General features: G+C 43.8%; 1 protein-coding gene and 1 long non-coding RNA gene across 2 annotated transcripts in view; one reads left to right on the plus strand and one right to left on the minus strand.

Annotated features, from left to right (window-relative positions):
• Positions 1 to 18,064: 18,064 nt before the first annotated feature.
• On the minus strand, positions 18,065 to 20,708 carry LOC133755969 (uncharacterized). Its single transcript, XR_009865498.1, has 2 exons — positions 20,525 to 20,708; positions 18,065 to 18,147 (listed from the first exon to the last, which is right to left on the minus strand). It is a non-coding gene; the product is annotated as an uncharacterized LOC133755969 (long non-coding RNA).
• A 315-nt stretch (positions 20,709 to 21,023) lies between these two features.
• The window catches only part of EFHC1 (EF-hand domain containing 1), an 87,932-nt gene continuing 85,353 nt past the window's right edge, over positions 21,024 to 23,602 (plus strand). The window contains exon 1 of the mRNA XM_062187533.1: positions 21,024 to 21,116. Coding sequence (XP_062043517.1) covers positions 21,054 to 21,116 — 63 coding nt within the window. The 5' untranslated portion in view covers positions 21,024 to 21,053. The remainder of the gene's footprint in view (positions 21,117 to 23,602) is intronic.

The raw sequence follows: 23,602 nt of genomic DNA on the forward strand, positions 1-23,602 counted from the left end.
TACTAGTATAACCTCTCTTCAGATACTGGTTTATCAAGAATTTATTGAACATCTATAAGTGACAGATATGTTGGTGCTGCAGATACTACAATGAGGAAAACAAACAACAGCCCTGTAGAGATTGCACAGTCTGCTAATTGAGGACCAGCATCTTTCCCTGGTGCCATGAAAGTGTCCCCCTCTCCAGGTCTCAGCCCCAGTCACAGTCTGAGGGCTAGAGAGCTTGGAGGAGCTAGAATCTGCTTTGGGCCAGAAGCTTTTCCAAAGGATTGAGTGCTCTTTCCTCTTCTGTCCAGAGGCTAGAAACATCACCCAAACCAGCAGGGCAGTCACTTTAAAGGTACCTTGACCTCGTGTTATGCCTGCTGTTTCTCCAGGTCTTCTCCCTGCTCTCTAGCTGTTTAAATTCAGTACTGGGGACCCTCCACTTACCTCCACAGACAGGAGTCCAAAATTTCCATAAGCATTATAGACTTCCAGGATGCAAGAAGTCTCATCCTTCAGAGAAGGAGTATGAGGATCTGACTGAGCACAGAGTCCTGATTTGAAGGGCTGAAAACAGCATGCTGCAATCTGGCTGCCTACTTTAAAACATAATCTTGAGGCCAGCATTGTGGGATGGGGTTAAGCCACTGCTTGTGATGACGACATCCCATATGGGGACCTGTTAGACTCCTGGCTGCTCTGCTTCCCATTCAGCTCCCTGTTAATGTGCCAGGAAAGGCATCACAAGATGGCCCAAATGCTTAGGCCTCTGCATCCATGAAGGAGACCTGAAAGAAGTTCCAGGCTCTTGGCTTCAGTCTGGCCTAACCCCAGCCATTGTAGCCATTTGGAAGGTGAACCAGCAGACAGAAGATCTCTTTCTTTGTCTCTACCTCTCTCTATAACTGTATTTCAAATAAGTAAATACATCTTTAAAAAGAACTTTCCTTGGGGCCGGTGCCGTGGCTCACTTGGTTAATCCTCCGCCTTGCGGCGCTGGCATCCCATGTGGGTGCCAGGTTCTAGTCCCAGTTGCTTCTCTTACAGTCCAGCTCTCTGCTGTGGCCCGTGAAGGCAGTGGAGGCTGGCCCAAGTGCTTGGGCCCCTGCACCTGCATAGAAGACCAGGAGGAAGCACCTGGCTCCTGGCTTTGGAAAAGCATAGCTCCGGCCGTGGCAGCCATTTGGGGGATGAACCAACAGAAGGAAGATCTTTTTCTCTGTCTCTCTCTCTCACTGTCTAACTCTATCTGTCAAATAAAAAAAAAATTTTTTTTAAAACCCTTACCCTTTGTGAAATTTGCATGGAAAAAATTTAATGTGCAAGAAAAATTACATTAAAAAGTTCATTTAAATATTAACTTTTGGAGCATATCTGTCTAAAGTAAGGGTCTTCCTTACTTAATGTTTTTCATGGGAAGAGGTATTAACTGTATTTTGAGATACCAGGAGCCTTGGCCAAGTTGAAGGCTACAAAATAACAACTCAAATTTTATCATGCATTATGCTTTCTAAAACATTTTCACATTCATTTGAGCTTCTAAATAACTGTTTGAGGCAAATAAGGCCAGAAAAGTCTCCATTGAACTAGAAAACACTAGGGAAGTGAGTCACTGGTTTAAAGTCACAACTAGTTGTAATACTGATAAATTCCTTCAGTTAAATTAAGGGACCAGCTAATTAGAAACATAAGCATCAAAAACTGTCAGAGCCCTTTACAGCATATAATAACCTTTACACATTATGTATACCTTTATGTAATCTCATTTTAACTTTTGATCCTCAATAACTCATGCATAGCTAGAGTTGACCATTTCTTTTCGACACACTGACCACTCCGCACTACATCCTGTATGCCAAAGCAGGCGTTCTCTGCATCACAGAGGCTTTCCAGAACCCTCAAAGGCTCATTGTTCACAGGTCTTTGGTGGCTGGATTAAAAAGTCAAATCTCACTCTCAAGTCACAGTTTCTTGAAAACACCTTCAAACCTTTGGATAAGAAACTTGTCTGGTTTTAATCTTACAAAATCCCCAATCCCCTCATATTTCAAGCAATTGGTTCCTCCTGGCATTTTGTCAAAAGATAAATGAACTTGAACATGATATTTTAAAGACTGTTTCTCATGGGGCAGGTGTTTGGAGGATCAGTTCTAAAACCTCGCTTGGGATGCCCACATTCCATACGAGTGCTTGGTTCAAATAGTGACTGCTTCAAGTCCCGGCTCCTCAGCTTCCTATCCAGCTTCCTGCTAATGCATACCCTGTAAGGCAGGAGGCAATGGCTCAAGTAGTTGGATCCTTGTTGCACATATGGGAGACTCTAATTGAGTTCCCACCTCCCAGTCCAGTCCCAGCAGTAGTGAGCATTTATGGAGTGACCAGGAGATGGAAGATCTCTGTCAGTCTCTGCCTTTCAAATAAAAAAAAAGTTTATCTGCCTTTATAAAAGAGTTAAGTAAACAGTAGAAAGAAAACAATTATTTTTTTCTCTTAAAGTAATATATGTTTATTAAATAAAATGCAGAAAAGTAGGAAAAAATAGAATCCATGGGCCCATCAATAAAGGAAATCCACTTGAAGGGAAAATTTAGGTTTTGTCAAAAGTATTGTCAATGATAGAAGGCAAAATAGCAATGTCATGCAAATTTTACTGAAGAACCGGGAATTAGAAATTTTAAGCAACCAACCTAGCACTTATTCTGTAAAGTACAAAAATCAACACACTTTGGCTTTGTTTACAAGAATACCAAGACTGTTACATCACACTGCCTTCTGACCTTGATTAAGTAGCTAATTTGATGATGCCATGACTGAGATAAAGCTCAGAAAACAAAGCCCTGATAACGGATTATCTTTCACACACTGGAAGAATTATGTGAAATGACTCTGCTGGATCAAAGCCTCAGAGTGCAGTACTAGAAAGACCTTCACTAGAGGCAGGCCTGGCGCTTGAACTGCTAAGTATGTGGGTTCATTGACAGCCATTCTACAAACAGCACCACTAGGTACCAGGCTCTGGTCCAGCCACCTGGAATACAACATGAATACAACATGAACAAAGCACACAAATACCTGTCCTTATGGAGGAACAACAAGCCAAACACATAAATTACAGAGTATGTAATACACTCACACATGCACACACATATATATGTAGTATGCTAGAAGGTATTAGCAACAACAACTAGAGCAAGGAAGAAATGGAACGTGTGGGTGGTGTGAACATAAGATTGGGGAAGATCACCGAAAGAGAGGTAAGGGAGCCAGCTGTTTCTTTCCCAGAAGGGAAAAAGTACAAGGGCCCAAGGCCAGAGCAGGCCAGGAATACTGAGGAGATCTGCATGAATGGAGAAGGGCGGTAGAGTAGGAGAGGAGGACATAGTATGTAGGCCTTTTAAGGACTTTGGCTTTTACTATGACTTCAAGAAGGGGCAAACTGGGGAAGAATTCTATCCAACGAAATTCAGGGTAGCTGTTTCTGTGGGTTAATTACTAACTGTATATTACATAGCCTAAAGAAAAGAGGGCAAATTCTGTTGCTGGCAATCACACAAAGCCAAGTTCCCATTAAGTTAATCTGTTGATGGACCTGGCCCCACAGAATGTGTCCCTGGAGATACACATTTGTGGTTACAGGATTCTGTCCAGAGCATTTTTTCTTTCTTTCTTTGAGCAAAGTGAGATTTAAGTCAGAAACCTCCTGCCACAGCAGCCAGGAGGAGGGCTCCAAGAGACACAAACCTGAGAAACTGGTTAAAGTGGAGTCTTTTAAGTACAGTTTGGGCATCAATCAATCAATCAATATGTGAGTGGATGTGGGCAAAACCCATGAGAAGGCCAGAACTGTAATCCTTTCTAGCCTGCTCATTATAAAACAAACAAAAAAAATCAGATGGGTGGGATAGGTAACTTTTTTCTAGTCTCATAATACTAGAAACAGAAGCACTTTTGTCTTGCTAAAGATAGCTTTTGGGTAGAAGCAATCATTTTGTACAGCATTGAAGAGACTTGCCCCTTTCTCACTTCCACAGGGTTCTGACCTACCTGCCTATTAGTTTATCTCCTCACATTCCATCCCACCACCCCCCTCCAAGAATGGACCCTAACTGCTTTTTGGGATATGTGGGCAATGGTCACTCTGGCTGCTTCATGTTGAAAGGGAGCATCACTGAGGGACGGCAGCAGAGCATCTTCTGAGGGTCGATCTAAAGTTCCCTGGTAGAATGCAGATTTCCTCAGGGGCATTATCTGGAGTACCACCTAGAGTTCTAGTTGTTTAGTCCTGGATTACACAAAGCATGTAAGACCATTGTTATCTCTCTCAATTGAGAGCCTCATCTTTTTTTTTTTTTTTTTTTTTTTTTTTTTTAAATTTTTGACAGGCAGAGTGGACAGTAGAGGGAGATAGAGAGAAAGGTCTTCCTTTTTGCCGTTGGTTCACCCTCCAATGGCCGCTGCGGTAGGCGCGCTGTGGCCGGCGCACCGCGCTGTTCCGATGGCAGGAGCCAGGTGCTTCTCCTGGTCTCCCATGGGGTGCAGGGCCCAAGCACTTGGGCCATCCTCCACTGCACTCCCTGGCCACAGCAGAGAGCTGGCCTGGAAGAGGGGCAACCGGGACAGGATCAGTGCCCCGACCGGGACTAGAACCCTGTGTGCCGGCGCCGCAAGGTGGAGGATTAGCCTGTTAAGCCACGGCGCCGGCTTCAATTTACATCTTAAAACAATCCTCAATGCCTCTAAATTTAAAAAAAAAAATCTTTTAAAAGAATATACAGAATTTTAACCCATAGTTACTTCAAAGCAGTTTTTGAATTTGGAAAATTTTAAAGCAGCTTTTGAATCCAGGTAGGAAACAGGTAAATGATGTTTATACAATTATACTTTACCAAAGTGTTGCAAGCCCTAGGAGTCTCAGGAAAATGTCTAGCCTAGAAGACAAAATATTTAACCACAGTACCAAAAACATTTTGTTAAAAGACATACAAAAATATTTTTGAGAATCACATTGTGGATGGCAAAAGATTTAAAATAGTTATAACTACAACAACAACAGAGTATCACATCTTGGGAAGTATAACATGGTTTCACAGACCTTTATATATTTTAGGGCAGTGGCAAATAATCAGAGAGCTCTGTAGTTCAATAAGGCATATATTGACAATTGGAGAATAGAAAAATCTTTTTTAAAATTATTATTACTATTTTTTGGGTTTCCCCATCACTGGTGCATAGAAGGAAAACCCCAGTGAAGGATGTAGTGACACCTAAGGTAACCCCGAAGGGACAACATGTCTGTGCGGCCCCCTTGAGGTCCTCTTATCCTGCCCCTGGGAGGCTGATGCCACAGTACCTGTGAGCCCTGCCATGGCGCTGCTGTCACTGTGTCGGTTGCTGCCACAGCCTGCCTCCTAAATAGAAGAATCTTAAATAGACACAGAAACTTCTATAGTTTGGCAAATGAGTAAATGTGAACTCTGAGAGTGGCCAGGGTGTCCACCTTTGGCAGTTTAGGAAATAACATAAGAGATAGATTAGAAAACATCACCCTGTGGAGAGTCCAATCAGGGGTAAAAAACAAACAAACAAAAAACAGCAGTTTAAAATACTCTGTTAGGATGAGTTCTTTCTAGTGTCTTCAAAATGGTGACAAAGGAGGTACAGAAAATGAGACAGCTGGCATCCTTTAGAAGGGAGGGCCAACTGAGACTGGGTGCTAGGCTTTGCCTACCAAACAGATGCAATATCATCACCACCAACACCACCCACACACATACACACACACTTCCCAATTTCTGAGACAAGAGAGAGGGTAGTGAACAGACCCTGAGTAGATCAGGCAGGGCAAAGCCAGGAGGGCCTAGGTAGAGTCTGAGAGACAGGAAGTTGGCCTAGGCTTCTTTTAAGATAGTCTTCCTGCATAAGTGTGGCCAAGAGACTTTGGCTGAAAGAGGTTTTGTTTTTGTGCAAGAAAGAATTTAGATGTGAGACAGTAGTAGTAAGCAAAATAGCAAGGTATAGGGATTAGGAACACAGCATGTATGGGCACTGCTGCCTCATTAATAAGGGGGAGATCCTGTACTTGTCTCCATTCTCCATTTGGCCTTTGAACTCCTAGAACTGGGGTATTGCAGATGCTATTGCATGGCTCTAAAAGTTACTGCACCTTGAAGTTGTCTACTGTGACTCTTAGTCTTTTCCAAGTCTCAGGCTTTAATGGATATTGCCTCTGATGGGGAAAGGAGGATGGGTCTTTAAGATGAACCTGGACAGGCTGAGCAGTTACATAGCCCAATTTTTTCCCACACACTCCAAACTTTGGAACTTGTACCTGTCTCTGTCAGAAGGTGGCAAAGTCTCCCCTGCTCCTGTAAGAACTGTGGTCCTCATTTGGGTCAGGAGATCGCTACCTGGTAAAGGTGCTACCTCTCTGCTATGATCAAAAAGCAGTAAATATGAGCTCATTCCAGACACAGCTCAAAGGTTGAGTGAAATATATCTAACTTGGGGGATGGGGCTCTTGAGACACCCTTTATGGTCACTGTATGAGAAGAGAGAGGGCCAAAGCTAGAGTGAAGAATGGAGAAAGTTGCTCTCTAGTGTCCAGAAACTAATTTGTAAACTTTCCTTCCACTATGAGAACCACCCGGCGCTCCTGGGTGCTGATCTGATGCATCACTTGAGCCTGTAAGGAGAGCCCCAGGTCCCTTCATTCCCATGCAAGTCTATCAGAAATGCCTGACCCCAGAGTTCTTGGCTTTTGGGGACAGTCAAATCTCCAATGATCTCCACTGCAGATTGGACATGGCCCTGGAGAGCCTTTTGATAATCCTCAGTAAAGTATCTACTGCCTTTGCAGTGAAAACACTTGGGAGTTCCCCCAGGGGTCTCACTGGAACTGAGACATTACCAGGAGTGCACCCCTCCTATTATCCTATCACTCTGTTGTTGGAGCCCCACCTGGTGTTATAAAAAACCATGGTGGCCACTTTCAAGAGGTTTTCTAGGGTGACCTTGGGTCCCACTCCAAGTCTCTGGAAAGCTCCTAATGTATGGTGCAGAATGAGTTAGGAATCTGCTTTTTACAATCACTTGCCCTTCCACAGAGTCAGGATCTAATGGAGTATATTTCTTAAAGGTCTCCCTCAAATATTCTAAGAAGATGGAGTAATTTCCTGTGGGCCCTAATCTATCAGGGATGGTTTAGAACAAAGAAAGCCTGTACATAAGGAACCTCAACTCACTTAGGCTAACTTTCTCCATCCTCTAGCTTGTAACCTGGCCAGGTGGTTGTACAGAAAAAGATCAGGCACTTTTTTTTCTTTAAGCTCTGGGAGCCAAAGGAATCCCAAAGTCCAAGGATCCATCCCAAAGAAGTCCTACTTTAGGTGGTTTGTTTCCCATTTGGAATGAGAGGATAAAAACAGAAGCATCCTTCAGTTCTTTTCTCTCCTGGGTTTGAGCCATCTCTCAAAGCCCTCTCACTGTCTATGGCATCCGGATGTGTACTGAAACCCACAGGGAAGGGAGGAAGGTGCAGGTGGGATTAGCACACATTACTCCCACTTACATGCCTGTGACCTAGGATATATATTTTGTCAGAACAGCAAGTGCAGGGAGAGATCAGTTCTCTTTACTGGTGGTGTGGTAGAACTAGGCCTCTGCCTGATCAAATATATACCATTTCTTTGCTCCTGAACATGAAAAAAATAGTTATTTTATGCCTCTTAATCTTGAGTCCTATCTCATAGGCCTGATTTTAACAATGAACCTTCGTGACAAGAGCCTTAGCAAAGGTGTTTTGAGCTAGAGTTTGGAGAGATGGCACCAGTCCTGGCTACCACTTAGGTTGCTGAGGGATGAAGAATTATAGTGGGGGAATATAAATTCCACCCAGTAAGCGTTCTCTGAGGTATAGACTATATAGGAAGGACCTGACAGAGGGAACCCAAAAGAAGGAAACTGAGAAGGAAGGTACTGGATACCAGGGTACGTGCTAGAGGACCTGTCTCTACAAGTTCAGGTCACCTGGGGATCTACCCATAATGAAGAATCTAGATAGATAACCTGCTTGTCTGTGAAAGGGATATCTAAACTCTGACCCAGAACTAACAAGATGTCTAGGAAGCTCCCCCTAATGGGACTAGGAATCTGAGTTTGTAGGAATTGAGGAGATCTGGCAAGATAAGGAGAACATTTAGAGGAGTGTGACAAGCAGAAAAAGAGAGGGAAATCTTGTTAGGGCCTGGGGTGAAGAGAGGATTTATCAGAGGACGGAGCATGGAGCCCAGGGCCCCATTCCAGATTGTACTCAGTGTCACTGACAAACTGATCTCTGTGGAAAGAATGGAATTCAGTTTTCAGCCTGACATCTTATCAGGCTGTCGGAGTCTGGTGTCCAGTCAAGGAGCCTTTGAACAACACCAGATTGTTGCTCTGGCCTGAATTTCATAATCAACTCCAAAGTCTCACGTGACAGACCAATCTCTGCAAAGAGAAACTGAGTTGGATAGGACCAACATTCCCAGAGCTGAGACAAGAAGAACAGAGTCTCAGATCCAGTGAATTGCTCCAGTCTAGTCAGCAAGCCTTTCCCTCGAGCCTTAAGACAGGCAGCCATGCTAATGGTTTTCAACTGGCTGATAGGGATCCAGTATTCTGAATAACTATGCAGGAGAGTGAGGCTTTCTGAAAAACAGCAATCTGCTTGCTTACCTGTCAGGCAAGGTGATCTGATGCTGGCTGGATCAATTTAAAACTGAATCCCAGTCATGCTGGAGTTATATCCTGGTCACAATGCCAAGCTGTTACAGGGAAAATGGCAACAACGAAAGGCAACCTCTGCTCTTGTCTCACATAGAAGAAGAATTTACATGCAGACAAGGCAGTGAGCAAAGCAAGATTTATTTACGTCAAAAACCTCCTGCTGCAGCAGCCAGGAGGGGGGCTCCAAAAGAGGCAGACCCTGCCCAGAGCATTTTTAAAGTGCCCAGAATGCTGACCTCCACTTCACAGACAGGCTTTGAAAGTTTCATCATTTTGTTGACACTAGTTTATACTCTGGGTAATTCCCCGGGCAGAAATGGAATGACAAATCCAGGGCAGAGTCTGCAAATTGATCATAACAGTTTACATTCTCTATAATGCACTGCTTGCCAAGTACTAAGCTGACCTGTTTTCTGAGAGTCTTTCATTTAACTCTTACAACAACCCTATGAGATAGGCACTATTAATGTCCTGATTTGACAAATAAAGAAATTAAGGCACAGATAAGTAAGTTTGCTCAAGACTACCTGACTATTAAGTAGTGGAACCTTGGGGCCAGCATTGTGATGCATCTGATTAAGCTTCTCCACTTCCAATCCAGCTCTCTGCTAATGGTGCCTGGGAAAACAGTGGAGGATAACCAAGTGTTTGGGCCCCCACACTCATGTGAGAGACCCAGGTGGAGTTCCATGCTCCTGGCTTTGGCTTGGTCCAGCCTTGGCCATCTGTGGAGTAAACCAGCGCATGGAAGACTTCTCTCTCTGTTTCTCCCTCTCTCACTTTCAAATAAGTAAAATAAATCTTTAAAAAAAGTAATGGAACCTCATATAAACTTATCTCTTTGAAATTAGAGACCATATTCTTAGCCACCATAATTAAATGAATGTGGAAGATTCCTTTGCTCTAACTTAGCCATTGCCAATTGTGTAAACTAGAAAAAGTTTACCATTCAGAGGAAAGTGTAATGTTTAATAACCCTGATAAATGGAGTAAAACTAAATATTCAGTTTTCATTTCATTTGTAGGTACTCTGGCCAACCAAAAGTCCTTACATTGTTACTGTTGAAGTCCCACTGGTGATGAGATTCCTACGTATATTTTGTGTTAGAATCTATTGTAGACCTGGTCATACTACATACCCACAGTCACTTAAAAGAACTTCAAGGACTCAAACCCACTTTAAGAAGCACTGACTACCTTCACATTACTTTCCCAACTTACTAATGTATATTAAGATGACTGACGAATCCTTCCTTATCTGCAGGGCCTATTAAACACATCTTGTTCCTCATTAAAGTGCACTTGAGCAGTATTCCAAACTGAACCAACATCCTTTTCTTAATGACAACTCAGATGACATATAAAACATCTCTAGTCAGTGTTTTTTTTTTTCTTAACAGAAGAAAACTTTCTTGGAATCTAGTTTTGCTGTTAAGAAAGGTTCCTTAGCTCAGTAAGTGGCACAGTTTGTGTCAACATTATTATTTCTATCCCCATGTGCATCAGGGAACTGTGGGTTCTATACACACGCTTTCATATGCTCAGATGCCTCACACCAGAACAGGAGCTCTATGCTCTTACAAGGACTCTCTAGCCAGATCCAAGGAAGATGTGTTTTGTTTTCCAAGTAAAATGGGGGATCTCTTGCTTTCTGCCACATTCCTCTCCTTACGTTCAGTTTCATGATCACAGACATAAAAAAAAAATTATGTATTTATTTGAAAGGTAAGAGAGAGAGAGAGAGATTTTTCCATCCAGTGGTTCACTCCCCAAATGGCTGCAACAGCCAGGTCTGGGTCAGGCCAAATCCAGGAGCCAGGAACTCCCTCCTGGCCTCCCAGTAGGGTGGCAGAGGCCTTCTGCTGCTTTCCCACTTGCATCAGAAAGCTGCTTAGGGGCAGAGTAGCCAGAATTCAAACTGCCTGCTCCAATACTGGATGCTGGCATGGCAAACAGCAGCCCAATCCCTGTACCACAATGAAGAAATCAGTCGATAATCTTACACCAGCTCCCATACCATCCAGACAGGCTGGCAGCACTGCCCTTTTTCCACTATGGTTCCCAGATGTTCCAAGCCTATGAAAGAAAACCCTTACACTAATTTTTTACTCTGTCTCACCTTTTTTTGTGTGTTGAATTGTGTCTCCTAGAAAGTTATTCTGTAATTGTAACTCCCAGCACCTTAATTGACCTTATTTGGAAATATGGTAATTGGAGATAGGATTAAGGTGAGGTCATATTGGAGTGGGGTGGGTCTAATCTGCCATGATGGTGTCCTCATGAGAAAAGGCTAAGACATAATGGGAAGACAGAGTCAAGACATAGAGATATACTCAGTGGACACCACATGACAATGGAGGCAGAGATTGGAGTTGCGCAGCTGCAAGCTAAGGGGTGCCAAGGATTGTTGGGAATAGCCAGAAGCTAGGAGACAGAAGAATAAATATGTCCCTGCCAACACCTTAATTTCAGGCTTCCAGTCTTTCAGAACCATGAGAGAAAAAGTTTCTGTTATTTTAAACTACCCAGTTCATGGTACTTTGTTATTGCAGTCCTAGGAAACTAATAAATAACCCCAGGACCAATCTTTTTTTTAAATTATTTTTTTAATTAAAAAAATAATTTTTACTTCTTTTTTTTTTTTTTTTTTTTAAATTTTTGACAGGCAGAGTGGACAGTGAGAGAGAGAGAGAGAGAAAGGTCTTCCTTTTTGCCATTGGTTTACCCTCCAATGGCCGCCGCGGTAGCGCGCTGCGGCCGGCGCACCGCGCTGTTCCGATGGCAGGAGCCAGGTGCTTCTCCTGGTCTCCCATGGGGTGCAGGGCCCAAGGACTTGGGCCATCCTCCACTGCACTCCCTGGCCACAGCAGAGAGCTGGCCTGGAAGAGGGGCAACCGGGACAGGATCGGTGCCCCGACCGGGACTAGAACTGGGTGTGCCGGCGCCGCAAGGCGGAGGATTAGCCTGTTGAGCCACGGCGCCGGCCTAAAAAAATAATTTTTAAAATTATTTTTTAAAAATTATTTTATTTGATAGAAATAAATATATCCCACCTACTGATTCACTTCCCAATTGCCCACAACAGCTGGGGTAGGGCCAGGCCAAAACCAGTAGTCAGGAGCTATTTCCAGGCCTCCCACATTGGTGGCAAAGGATCCAACCACTTGAGCCACCTGCTACCTTTCTGGGTGCTCACTAGCAGGAAGCTGGAATCAGGAGAACAACTGGTACTTGAAACAAGGCACTCTATCATGGGATACAGGTATCATAACCACTGTGCCCACAGCAGCCACCCATTCTCAGTTTTTACCACTCTATATATTGATACAATTTTCCCTAACCAGTGGCTCCTAGTCTCTCAGCTCAGCAAGCACAAGCAGACAATGGAACATGAAGAACCCATAGTCCTTCCACCTATGCCCCATTAAAGAGAGAATGGAATTTGGAGGTCTCATATGTAAACTCAGCAGGATATTTATGGGAAGTTTATCACATCTGTGAGTACAATGGAATCTTTGTGGTATGGAGTTAAACACCTAGATAATTTTTCAGAATTGTCCATTTCAATGTGGTTAAATGTGTTTCCATTGAGTTTATCCTAACAAAGCAGTTGTTCCTAGGTTGCACCTTGGCAGCTTCCTACCTGGACCCTTGTATCTACACCTTGGCATTCATAACTAACTCATCTCCCACAAGGACCTTTGACTTTGGGTACAAAGGCAGTAAATTCACTGCCTACTGTCACATTCCAGTGGTGGTGACAACAACAACAAAAAAGAGATGATGAACCCTAGGGATAGCAGATAAGCCCAAGGCTGCACAGGAAGCTTCAGTTCTCCAGCGTCTTCCATGGCACAAGAAAGCCTTGTGCACTTTTTAAAACTCCACATATGGGGCCGACGCCATGGCTCACTTGGTTAATCCTCCACTTGCGGCGCCAGCATCCCATATGCGTGGCGGGTTCTAGTCCTGGCTGCTCCTCTTCCAGTCCAGCTCTCTGCTGTGGCCCAGGAAGGCAGTGGAGGATGGCCCAAGTGCACCTGGCTCCTGGCTTCGGATTGGCGCAGTTCCGGCAGTGGCAGCCATTTGGAGGGTGAACTAACAGAAGGAAGACCTTTCTCTTTGTCTCTCTCTCTCTCTCACTGTCTATAACTCTACCTGTTAAATAAAAAAAAAAAAAAAAAAAAGAAACTCCACATAAAAAGAGATTGGAGTCCCTCCTACCTCTAAAAAGAGAGACAGAGAGAAAAACATACAGTGGGATGGTGAGGAGAGGAACAAAAGGAAGATTTAAATCACACCTGCTAAGCTCTTCTCAATGTTATACAGTCTATAAAATGTCCAATGCACTTTCCCCCCTTCCTTCTCTTCTTCTTACTTTGTCTTTAGTTCACCATCCATAGTTTTCCCAATCTCTAGTAACTTTTCAAACTTTCCATTCGGACTGCTTCCCCAGACAACGGTAAACAGTTATTGAGCTCTTACTATGTGTCAGACACTATAGTAAGTGTTGACATGCATTAGCTCACCTAATGCTCATAATATCCTTAGGAACTGAAACCATTATTATTCTAATTCACTAAGAAGGAAAGGTTACAGGGTCACAGTACTGCTAAGTGAGAGACCCAATATTTTTACCTATGCAGTCTGGCTCCAGAGTCTATATTTTTTAAAAAATATTTTATTTATTTGAAAGACAAAGTTACAAAGAGAGGTAGAGACAGAGAGAGAGGTCTTCCATCTGCTGGTTCACTCCTCAGATGGTCACAATGGCTGCAGCTGCACCAATCCGAAGCCAGGAGCCAGGAGCTTCTTCCAGGTCTCCCACATGGGTGCAGGGTCCCAAGGACTTGGGCCATCTTCTACTGCCTTCCCAGGCCATAGCAGAGAGCTGGATCAGAAGTGGAGCAGCTGGGACTGAACCGGTGCCTATATGGGATGCCGGCGCTTCAGGCCAGGGCTTTTTTCTTTTCAAGAAAACTTTTATTTAATAAATATAAATTTTGAAAGTACAACTTTTGAATTATAGCGATTTTTCTCCCCATAAACTCCCTCCCACCCACAACCATCTCATCTCCCACTCCTTCTCCCATCCCATTCTTCATCAAGATTCATTTTCAATTATCTTTATATACAAAAGATCAGCTTAGTTTATACTAAGTAAAGATTTCAACAGACTGCACCCACACAGACACACAAAGTATAGAGTACTGTCTGAATACTAGTTTTACCCTTAATTCGCATAGTACAACACATTAAGGACAGAGATCCCACACAGGGAGTAAGTGCACAGTGACTCCTGTTGTTGATTTAACAATTGACACATTTATTTATGACATCAGTAATCACCTGAGGCTCTTGTCATGAGCTGCCAAGGCTATGGAAGCCTTTTGAGTTCACAAATCCCAACCTTATTTAGATAAGGCCATAATCAAAGTGGAAGTTCTCTTCTCCCTTCAGAGAAAGGTACCTCCTTCTTTGATGGCCCGTTTTTTCTACTGGGATCTCACTCACAGAGGTCTTTCATTTAAGTCAGTTTTTGCCACAGAATCTTGGCTTTCCATGCCTGAGAAACTCTCATGGGCTTTTTAGCCAAATCTGAATACGTTAAGGGCGGATTCTGACAGGCCAGGGTTTTAACCCACTTTGCCACAGCGCTGGCCCCAAAAGTCTATACTTTTTTAAAAAATCATTTATTTTCCTTCTACTTGAAAGGTGGGAAGACAGAGAGAGCGATCTTCCCATCCACTGGTTTATTACCCAAACACCTACAACAGCCAGGGTTGGACCAAACTAAAACCAGGAGCTCGGTACGCCACCTGAGCCGCCCATGTGTGTGGCAGGGGCCCAAGCATTTGAGCCATCACCTGCTGCCTCCTAAGGAGGAAGCTGGATACGAAGCAAAGGACCCAGCACATTATCCGGCCTGCTGATATGGGATGCCAGTCTCCCAAGTGCCAACTTAACTGCTGTGCCAAATGCCTTCCTCTGGACTCCATACTTTTTCATTACTTTAGTTTTTACTATTTTATTATGGAAAAACTTAAACATACACAGAAGCAGACAGAATCCTATAATGAATTCCCATGTAATTGTGTCAACTTTTAAAAGCTCATGGGCAATCAAATAGGACACTCAGGAAGGCAAGTTGCTGAAGTGCACACTGATACTCATCAAACGTTTAGGACAAGGATATGACTCTCAGAACCCAACCTGATGTTTTGTTTTCTGTTCCATGTTATATATGTGGAAAGCGAAAAGGAAGAGTAGATTGAGATGTTCAGTGGGAAAGGGGGTACCAAAGTCATTTTGATTCCTTTGGTAACTACTAATGGATTCACTTCCTGCTCACATTTGCAATCTAAAACTAAATCAATATTACTACCACATCCTTTGCACACTTCTCTTTCTACATACTGTTGAGAGCTTTATTACACCAGAGATGTCTCTCAAGCAGGATGCCAAGATCAATTATCTCCCTTGTGATAAATGAGCAAGGTCCTTCCTCATTGTGAGGGCACATTGCTAATGGCTCCTTAATAGACACAATATGAATGTGTGTGTGTGTGTATATATATATATATATATATATATATATATATATAGTACCTTATTTTTTCCCACTAACTTGTGATTAATTTAATGTTTGATTATATTCCTTAAAAAATATGGCTATGACCACATTCCATTAAGTTTATATTAAGAACTACTAATGGGAATATTGTGGTAGTTTGAAAAATATGTAATCTCCAAGTCACCTTTCATTCATTCATGGAGTTAGCCAGTCACTTTACAACTGTTTGTTGCATATTTATGAGGTGCCAGGCACTATGCTGGCAGCCAGGAAAGTGGCAATGAAAAAAACAAAGGACTTATCTTTAGGCTCAGTAAACTTTGAAGAGGAAAGAGAACTGCAACATAAACAGCCAAAGCCATTGAATGCATTTGACTTAAGAAGGAAGAAAAGCAGCAGAAATACGGATTATTCCAAAGCTGAGGCAGGAATTCACCGCTATACTAAAGCAGTGTAAATCCAAATTGTGTGAATTGTGTCTCAAAGATTTCCCATGGGTCCTAAATCTGCTCTCGAATCTGCTTGGAAATCACCATAAGCTTTTCTCTCCTTTTTTTTTTTTTTTTTTTTTTTCATATTTGCAATGATCAAATGGTTAACTAGGCCCTGACGTTAGATCACAGAGACCACTGAGAAATGGAAACGCATGCTAAGAGAGCAGTCTGACTAAGGGACACTTCCCTGGCTGCCTTATCTTCATGTTTGCATGCTTGTTACATTCCTAGTACTTACATACCTATGGGTATGTAACCGTTTTTAACTTCAGAAATTGTGCTTGGGGCTGGCATTGTGGAGTAGCAGGTAAAGCCACCGCCTGCAGTGCCAGCACCCCATTTAGGAACCAGTTCCTGTCCCAGCTGCTCCACTTCCAATCCAGCTCCCTGCTAGAGACCTAGGGAAAGCAGCAGAGGATGGCCCACGTGTTTGGGTCCCTTGATATCCATGTGGGAGACCTGAATGAATCTCCAGGCTTTGGCTTGGCACAGCCCTAGCTGTTGTAGACTTCTAAGGAGTGGATCAGTGGATGGAAGATCTGTCTCTATCTCTCCCTCTCTCTGTATGTCTGCTTTTCAAATAAACAACAATCTTTTTTTTTTTTTTTGTTTTTAAATCTTTTTTTTTTTTAGTTTTTTTTTTATTAAACTTTTATTTAATGAATATAAATTTCCAAAGTATAGCTTATGGGTTACAATGGCTTCTCCCCTCCCACAACCTCCCTCCCACCCACAACCCTCCCCCCTCCCGCTCCCTTTCCCCTTCCATTCATGTAAAGATTCATTTTCAATTCTCTTTGTATACAGAAGATCAATTTAGTATATATTAGGTAAAGATTTCAACATTTTGCCCATATAGCAATATCAAGTGAAAAAACTACCATTGGATTACTAATTATAGCATTAAATAGCAATGTACAGCACATTAAAGACAGAGATCCTACATAATTTTTTTTTTCAAAATAATTAATTTTCTATGCCATTTCCATTTTAACACCAGGTTGTTTTTTTTTTTTCATTTCCAATTATCTTTATATACAGAAGATCACTTCAGTATATAATTAGCAAAGACCTCATCAGTCTGCGCCCACACAGAAACGCAAAGTATAAAAATACTGTTTCAGTACCAGTCATAGCATCACTTGGCTTTAGACGACACATTAGGGACAGATCCTGCATGGGGTGTAAGTACACAGTGACTCCTGTTGCTGACTTAACAATTTGACACTCCTGTTCATGGCGTCAGTAATCTCCCTAGGCTCTAGTCATGAGTTGCCAGGGCTATGGAAGCCTTTACAGCAGTAAGAAACAATGAAACCCAGTCATTTGCAACAAGATGGAGCAATCTGGAAAACATCATGCTGAGTGAATTAAGCCAGTCCCAAAGAGAAAAATATCATTTGTTTACCCTGATCGATGACAACTGAGCGCCAAAGAGGAAACCTGTTAGGTGAAATGGACACTATAAGCAACAATGAACTGATCAGCTCCTGTCCTGACTTTAGATGTACAATGTAATACTTTATCCTTTTTAGTATTTGTTGTTGTTGTTGTTCTAGTACTATTGGTTGAACTCAGTAATTAACACACAATTATTCTCAGGTGTTTAAATTTTAACTGAAAAGTGATCCCTGTTAAATCTAAGAGTGGAAAAAGAGAGGGAGGAGATGAACAATTTGGAACATGCTCAATCGGACTGGCCGCAAATGGTGGAGTTAGAAATGTGCAGGGGATTCCAACACAATTCCATCAAGATGGCATGTACCAATGCCATCGCACTAGTCCAAGTGATCAATTTCAGCTCACAATTGATAGCTCTGATAGGTCTAAGAGTCAAAGAGATCACACAAACAAGACAAGTATCTGCTAATACTAACTGATAGAATCAAAAAGGGAGAGAAAGATCCAACATGGGAAGTGGGATACACAGCAGACTCATAGGATGGCAGATGTCCTAAACAACACTCCGGCCTCAGAATCAGCCCTCAAGGCATTCAGATCTGGCTGAAGAGCCCATGAGAGTATAGCAGGCATGGAAAGCCAAGATATCATGGAAAAAAAAAAAAAGACCTAAATGAAGGATCTCTGTGAGTGAGATCCCAGTGGAAAGAACGGGGCCACCAAAGAAGGAGGTACCCTTCTCCGAAGGGAGGAGAGAACCTCCACTTTGACTATGACCCTATCGGAATAAGACCAAAGTCAAATAAACAACAATCTTTACAAAGAAAAGAAATCATGCTGTACCTACTTTATCCAGCAGAGGGAAGTAGAACACCAAAATTCTTGCAGAAGTAATCCGGGTCACAAACACACAGCCTTTTGGAATTTGTCCTGTGAAGCTAGGTACTAAAGAACAAGAATTCACAGGATGAAAAACTAATTCTGGGCAAATGCAGCTCTGGGAAAACTGCTGAAAGAGAAGATGATTGCTTTATACACTGTTCATGGTCTGTCCTTTCAAGACATTGCCCATCAGAATTTCCTGAGACATCATCCAGCACAAGACTTTCTTCCAGGCTTGACTGCTGGCAGCCTGACCTTTCCATGTTTTCCATTCCCCAAGCTTTGAAACACCTGCTAAAATTATGCAATGTCTCCGTGGCCTCTTGAGGCCAGCCTTTATGAAACAGCATTCGCACTGTGGTCAGGTCCCTTCCCGCTCCTGTTATAATCCACAGGTGGGACATGCTGGATACAAACTGACATTCAACAGTTGGGGAGCAGTCAGTCTGGGGAGAAATAAAATCCAGATTCTTAACCATATCAAACTTGCTCTGAAGCCCTGCCTTTTTTCCTTTGTCTTCTGTCCTTCACATACCTGTCCCTGTGCTTTTTAGCACCAATGCAACACTACTCTGCTCCTCTTCCTCAGAGGTGACAGCATTATACGATACATACTGTAGACCAACAACAGTGTTCTTCACTGTGCACTTCAAATGCACTCCGGTAACCATTGAACTAGCATGCTCTTCTGGGAAAGAAGGGCATCTGAGCAGAAGGCTCTCCTTAAATAGAAACAGATGCCACAATGGACAATAGGCGTGGGCATGACTCACCCTTTCCAGCTTCCACAGGCTTCTTCCCTACCCTACCCAGGGAATACAGATCTAAGTCCAACCCTGCAGTTGGCCAAGAAGAGCTCTTCAAGAGTCATGAGAATTCTAGTTCCCAGTAATTCTGGGTGCTCGGAGGGAGGGACCTTTTCTTTGAAATCTTGCCATCTGGATGCACTATCCTAGTGGCTGGCTTCCATCCTAAAATGGCTGCTAAGATACTAATGCAATGGACAGGTACTTTTAAAGTTCTCAGTAACTTCAGAAATGTTAATCAATGCACTAAAGTTTTTGTTGTTAACATATTAAACTCCTGCATTAAAGTAGTACTTGGATAGCAGAAAATGGAAAGCAAAAGGGTTTTTTAAAAGGACAAGAATGGGAGGCCAGCGCTGTGGCTCACTAGTCTAATCCTCTGCCTGTGACGCTGGCACCCCGGGTTCTAGTCCTGGTTGGGGTGCCAGATTCTGTCCTGGTTGCTCCTCTTCCAGTCCAGCTCTCTGCTGTGGCCCAGGAAGGCAGTGGAGGATGGCCCAAGTGTTTGGGCCCTGCACCTGCATGGGAGACCAGGAGAAGCACCTGGCTCCTGGCTTCGGATCGGTGCAGCACGCAGGCTGTGGCGGCCATTTGGAGGGTGAACCAACAGAAACGAAGACCTTTCTCTCTGTCTCTCTCTCTCACTGTCTAACTCTGCCTGTAAAAAATAAAAAGGACAAGAATAGGAAACAGGTAGTAGGGGACGAGGGACTCACTAGACAAGAAACTCTTTTGGGCTGGGTGTGAAAGACAGGCATCAAAAACTGCTTTAGGAGCCACTGAGTGCATTCCTGTCCTGGGCACCCCTGATCTTCACACCAACTGGTGAAATCCAACAGGGGATTTGCTCTAGCAAGCAGCAATAAAAAGTAAAGCTGCCATCCACACAGGCAGGAAACTACCCACGACGGTGACTTGCACTTCCGTGTGAGGCTTGCTACACTATCACGTTCCTAAGCTGACAAGTCAGAAACACCTGTTAGACAAATCAGATTCCTGGGATCCCCTTCAGACCCAATGAGTACAAATCTCTGGCCTCCTATGTTTGCTTTTTGTCTTTAAGTTCTTTAGGCTGATGGATAGGTTTTTTTTTTTTTTTTTTTGCCCCTCCTGAAAATGCCTCAGGAATAGGATAACATTTCTTTTAAGGAAAAACAAGTTTTGTAAAAGGCACCGAAGGCCAGAATACCTATGATGCTGATGATATTTCACCTCAGTTACTTGTTTCTTTCTCATCACCTAGTGTTTCTCCTTGAACCAGCTGTTTACCTTTGCATTTCTTATCTTTGCAGTTGCAAGTACAAACCGGATTGGGATGAGCAACCTCTAGTTCTTGAGTCAACAAACGATGAGTCCTTAGAGCATCGCATAGCGTCTGAAGAAGATGTAAGGCACGCCAGGCAAGAACCGAGAGGGAGCTGAGCTGCAGGGACTGACAGTGGAAGAAGGAAGGCTGAAGGGAACGGGGGATAATACAGCAACGAGAAGATTAGGAAAGAAAAGGTTGCACTGGTTCACTGACCATCCCTGCACAACAGAAATACAACCATGAATGATCCGCAGTCCCTGTCCCCAAAAGTGACGGTCTGTGTTGGGTTCACACTCTCACCCGGACTAACCATCACACTTTGTGAACTAGGACAGGATTCCTTTTCCCAGAGCTGGGTGAGAGGAGTGACTGGGCTCACGAAGCCGGCGGTGCGCGGTGAGAACGGCGAGGACCAGGGTGGGGCGAAGGAAGGAACCTATCTTCTGCAACTCCTCAAAGGGCCAGCTCGGACCCTGGACCTCCCAGCAAGAACGAACAGCCTCCCTTGCACCTGCCTCTTCCTACCCTGTCCCACAGCCCCCACGTAGCATCTTGGGGCAGACCGGCGGCGCTGACGCGGAATAGGCGTGGCCACCTCCGGAACGCCCACTAGCCGCGCCCCACCGTCACGGCCGCCTTACCGCGAGAATACGGAGCCCCGCGGCTGCGCACGCGCAGACCCGTCACGCCGGCGCCTCCGGCCCCGCCCCTGGCTCACGGGCTCTCAGGATGTTTGGGCGTTACCATGGAGCCTGGGGCGGCCTGCCAACGCGGCTGGTCGCCCCGGCAACCAAAGTGGACCAAACCTGACCTAGCTGGCGGCGAGGATACCGGTTGCGATGGTGTCCAACCCCGTGCATGGCCTGCCCTTTCTACCAGGCACGTCCTTTAAGGACTCCACGGTGAGGACTTAGGTGCCCAGCACCCACCTGTCCCCACGTCCCAGTCCCTAGCGGGTTCCCCGCGTGTACGCCTCATCCTCCTCTACCCTTCAAACCGACCCTCTGCCCCGACCTCGTTCTTGCTTCCCTTCCCAAGTTCTGTCTTCCTCATTAACCTCGCCTCATCTTCCCTCTTCCGTCCCACGTCCTCCGCGCCGTCCCTCTCTGTGGTTTTCCCACTCCACCGTGGCAGTCTGTTGGCGCTTCTTGGCCCTCATCCTCCGAGCCGCTTTTTCACTTGCTTTGCTGGTCCAGCCCCCCCGCCTCTGCTCTCTGGATCAGTTTCCCCCTTCCTACTCCCGAGCTCTGGCCCGGCTCACTCTCCCACGCCGGGCCCTGGCTGCCCACCTTGTCCCCCCGCCTCTCTCTTCCGACACCGTCACTCCTGCCCCCCTATCGTACCCCCACTGCCCAGGCCCATCATTCTCCACCCTCCTCCTCCCTCTTCTGAATCCTGAACCCTGTAGTCTCTCCCACGCCAGCTCCATGTCCTGCTTAATGGGCGCGTGGACCGTTTCCACTCATCCCTTCTTTCTACCGGACTCTTCTAATATGCGCCTTTCTCTCCAGCCTGCCTTTTCTAGTCCCACCTTCTTCCTGTTCTTATTTGCTCTCCCCCATGCAGTTTTTTTTTTTTTTTAAACTTGCCCACCTTTCTCCTAAACCATCCTCCCCTGCTTTCTAGGAGATGCTCCATTCCATCAGCTTCTCCTCGACCACAGTTGATTGGTTGTTCCTTTCTCTTACCCAGCCTGATTCTTTTCACTCCCGCATATTTGTGAGATTCCTCTTTTGATTTTGTTTTGCTCTTTCCTCCAATAGCAGCAGCAGCTTAGCATTTGTTTTAATTCTAACATGGTTGGTGAAATATATTTTCTGGAAAATCAGTATTCAGTAATTTTATAGGCAAAGCAACGATAATTTATATATTTTAATGATTTAAGCACTGAAATTCATGTTCGTATTTAAACACTTAATTCCATGTTCGTAAAATTAAGATAAAATATTTGCTCTGTTTTCTTTGGAAGAATGAATTTAAATTGAAGTTGAAATTTTAGTGAAATAATTTGGGTTCTGCTACAGTATCATAGATTTTCGGTTTCAGTGGACTTTTTGGTTGTATGTGATTTAGACAATGTTGTATGCAGTTTCCTGCCCCATGCAGGATAAGCTTAAGCAGTTGGTGATGGGGAGTATGGGTTATCCACAAGGCAGGGTTGAGTTGCTTTGGGGCTTAAAGATGTGTGGATAGAAGTACCATGCTCTAAAGGCAGACAGTTATATTTCTATACTTTAAATAAGGTAAACTGTGCATTGGACATGTTTCATATGTTTTATTAAATAATTTTCACTTATTCATTTGAGAGGGAGAGAGAGAGAGAGAGAGAAAGAAGGTTCCCATCTACTGGTTCACCTCACACAAATAACTGTGACAGCCAGGGCTGGGCTGAGGCCCAAACTGGGAGCCAGGAATAAAACCCAGGTCTCCTACATGTGTAGCAAGAACCAATCACCTGGACCATCAACACTGGGTCTGGATTAGCAGTGAGCTGGAGTCAGGTGCCTGAGCCGAGTGTCAAGCACAAGTACTCCAATGTACTATGTGGGTGTCTTAACCACTAGACCAAATGCCTGCCTGTTTCATATTTTAAACATATTGACCAAGTGTCAAACAATTTGCTTTATTTGAAATTTGAACAACATGGCCACTATCACTTCAACAGTAAAGACTAGATATGTGTAACTCTAAGGGTACTCAGAAGGTGAAACTGATAGGTAAGAGGGATAGTGGCCTTGCTTCAGGTACCTCTGAGTCATAATTGATGATAGAGACATCTGTCTAAAGCCAGAAAAGCTAACTGAAGTCCTGTGGTCACTTCTGTCTTTAGAAGCAAAAGAAGAGGAGCTTGAAGTTACCTAAGTTACCCAGGGAGGAAGTCAACTCAGCTTGGTATGCACTTGGAGCATAGCCTGTCAAATGACTTATGACACTGAATACATGACCCTTAAAAGAATGTCCACAGTCCATAACTCTTTTTGCAAAAGAATCTTATTCTATTTTACTTCAATGTTAGTGCATATCTTAAAAGTTGGTAGGCTGGGCTCTAAAGGAGATTAGGATATAGGCACCTAAGTCTGTTTGTTTTTTTTCATTAAAAATATATTTTATGATTAATTATAAAATATATACTTATATTTTATGTGAAATTTATTACAAGTAGCCCCATATTATAAAGAACAGAAAAATGAAAATTTTCCTGAAATGTAAAAGTTGTACTACTATTATGAAAAACACTGTGACGGTTCCTTAAGAATCTGAAAATGAAGGCTGGTGCTGTCTCACAGCGGGCAAAGCCACTACCTGAAGTACCAATGTCCCATATGGGCACCAGTTTGAGTACATGCTGCTTTGCTTCCCATTCAGCTCCCTGGCAATATGCCTAGGA

This window comes from Lepus europaeus, chromosome 3 (genome assembly GCF_033115175.1).
Source record: "Lepus europaeus isolate LE1 chromosome 3, mLepTim1.pri, whole genome shotgun sequence".
Classification (NCBI taxonomy): domain Eukaryota; kingdom Metazoa; phylum Chordata; class Mammalia; order Lagomorpha; family Leporidae; genus Lepus; species Lepus europaeus.